Consider the following 2,707-nt stretch of genomic DNA (forward strand, 5'->3'; position numbering starts at 1 on the left):
CGCCCCCCACCCCCACCCCCCTGCGCATCCTCACCCGGCGCTGCGCTGCCGCCCGGACTCGCCCGCGTCCACGACCCCGCGGCGCCCTAGACCCAAGCTCCCCTTTCCTGGCGCGACGGGCGCCTACGAGTGTGCGGGGTTCTGGGTGCTTGGAGCCAAAGGTTCAGCTGCCTGCGCGTTCCCAGCCCCTCGATACCCTAATAGCCGGGCTGCAGCCGCTACTTGGAAGGACTGACTCCAATAGGAAGCATCCACCCACACCATCTTCCTAGGGTAAGAGCTGAACTTCCCGAAGCTCCTGGCGGCCCCGCCTCCCTCTTTCCAACCCGCGACGGCCCCAGACGCCTCTCAGATCCTTGTTCAAGTGTCCAGCTCGGGGCCAGCTCCTGCTACCCAGGGTTGATGACATTAGTGCTCCGGAGGCTGGAGCAGGCCGACGTTCGTCAGCTCCGCGTCTCAGGCTCGCCTCCCTGGACCTATCGGCTCCTCCCAGCCCAGCGGTTCGGCGTGGCGCGCGTAGGGCTGGCAGCCGCACTCCGGAAGGATGTCCTGGAGCGCTGTGCGCCGCGACCCGGGGCGCACGTCCTCGCGGGCGCGTCGTGGACAGGATTGCAGTTCTTTGGCGCCGTCTCTGGGGCTGGGGGAGGAATTCAGAAGTCTCTGTGGGCGTCAGCATCTCGCGGGGTACTCACGGAGTACTGTCTGAGGGTCGTTAGGACGTTAGTGAACCACCCCAGCCCCCTTTCCTCCTGCGACGAGCCGGGCCTCTCTGGGAAATGGGAAAGATGGGTAGTTTACCGCATGGTGTAAACTCTTGGTGACCTGGCAGGAGGCAATACAGGTTGTGATCCCACTTTTCTGATCCGGAGTATCCCTGTGCGGCCCTTGGGTTCCTGAAACCTCCGGGGAAAGGGACTGTCGGGGCTGGAAATGGAGGTAGCGTCATCACAGGACCCAGTCCTTGCTCTGTGGGTCCTTACAGTCTGGGCATAACCAGAGCTGTGTACCCCTAGGCCCTCCTCTGGAGCCTAACACATAGTAAGCTGGTCAGTAAGAATTTATTGAGTGGGTTGTTTTTCTCAAGCCGTTGTTGTTGCTATTTGGGTTATCTGACTCTTTTGCGACCCCAGGGCCTATAGACCCCCAGACATCTCTGTCCATGGGATTTCCCAGGCAAGTATAATGGAGTGGATTGCTATTTCCTCCTCCAGAGGATCTTCCTGACTCTGGAGGGTCAAATCCTGGAGCATCAAACCTGCGTCTCCTGCATTGGCTGACAGATTCTTTACCACTGAGATATCTGGGAAGCCCCTTTCCAGGAAGGTAGGGAGTAATACATTTAATGCTTTTCTCTGACAAGAAAAATGAATGGAGTGGCCCAAGTGATATCAGCTCTCGGCAGGAAAAAAAAAATAGGTAAACTCAGGATAAATAAGTAAGTAAATTTCTCTCACTTTGGCCTATCTTCTCTTTCATCCTTCAATGCCTTCATTTTACTAGGAATAATTTATTCAGAGAACTTCAGTGGTACCTGAAGTACCTGAAGTGTGGTACTCCACTTCAGATGAGTACCACACATTCCACCCTCTTTCACCTTAGTCCTGGACACCTCTGACCTTTCCTTTCTCACCATTAGCATCTACTTTGATTTCCTTAAGGACTTCCCTGGTGGCTCAGACAATGCGGGAGACCTGGGTTCAATCCCTGGGTCGGGAAGATCCCCTGGAGAAGGAAATGGCAATCCACTCCAGTACTATTGCCTGGAAAAGCCCATGGACAGAGGAGCCTGGTAGGCTACAGTCCACGGGGTCGCAGAGTCGAACACGACTGAGCGACTTCACTTTGGTCATTTTCATTGCTCATTCTGTCTCCTCTCTGCCACTTTCCTTCCTATTCTTTTTCTTTCTTTCTTTCTGCATATGCAGCTTTCCACCATTTTCCTCTCTTCTTTTACTCAGAGAATGAATATTCTAAACCATCTCTTTAGGCACCAACAGACTGAACCATACCTGGATTCAGGAACAAGTCCCTGGAGGATGATCAAAATCCTAATAGCTAATCACCATTGAAAGCTTACTATGTGCCTGCACTCTTCTAAGTGGTTTTCATCTCAGTGAAGCCTCACAAGGACTCTACCAGGAAGATTCAACTAGCCCCATTTTATGAATGAGGAGACTGAGGTATTGGAGAGGTTGCACCAATCAACTCTGCTTGTAAGCCTTGGAGCTAGAATAACTAGAAGTCCTCTATCAATTCACGATCATATCGCATGTTCAGGAAATATTTGCTGAATAAGGACTCCTTAATTCCAGTTCCCACGAACAGCTCATTAGGCCACACTGGGAATGAGATGCTGAGGAATGGATGCTAGCTGTGAGTGCCTTCCTGGGCTTCCTGGGGGAGATGTGGACGAGCTGAGGCCCCTCTCTCCGCAGTCCTAAGGGCTGCCTAGCAGGGCGGATTTAAGGGCCCGTAGTGAGTCAAGCTCCCAACTCCGGGAGGAGGGGTGCAGGTGAGGCGGGCAGGCGGTACTTTACTCAGGCTGGACGTGAGAATGGCTTGCGGTAAAGAGTGTTAAAACTCTAGACGATCGAGAAATACCCGGGGCCGCCGCGCAAGCTCACGGCTACGGAAAGCAGTTTGCGGAGGCGGCGGCCAAGGAAGACCCCCGCTTCCGAAACAAGACTCTCCCGACTGTGATTGGGGC

The 2,707-nt window shown here is 54.0% G+C and overlaps 1 protein-coding gene across 1 annotated transcript in view; it reads left to right on the plus strand.

Moving 5' to 3' along the window:
- Positions 1 to 810, plus strand: part of RAX (retina and anterior neural fold homeobox) — a 5,681-nt gene extending 4,871 nt beyond the window's left edge. The window contains exon 4 of the mRNA XM_010854825.1: positions 205 to 810. Within this exon, the coding sequence (XP_010853127.1) occupies positions 205 to 810 (606 nt within the window). The remainder of the gene's footprint in view (positions 1 to 204) is intronic.
- Positions 811 to 2,707: the final 1,897 nt, after the last annotated feature.

Source organism: Bison bison, unplaced genomic scaffold, assembly GCF_000754665.1.
Source record: "Bison bison bison isolate TAMUID 2011002044 unplaced genomic scaffold, Bison_UMD1.0 scf7180017864349, whole genome shotgun sequence".
NCBI classification, from domain to species: domain Eukaryota; kingdom Metazoa; phylum Chordata; class Mammalia; order Artiodactyla; family Bovidae; genus Bison; species Bison bison.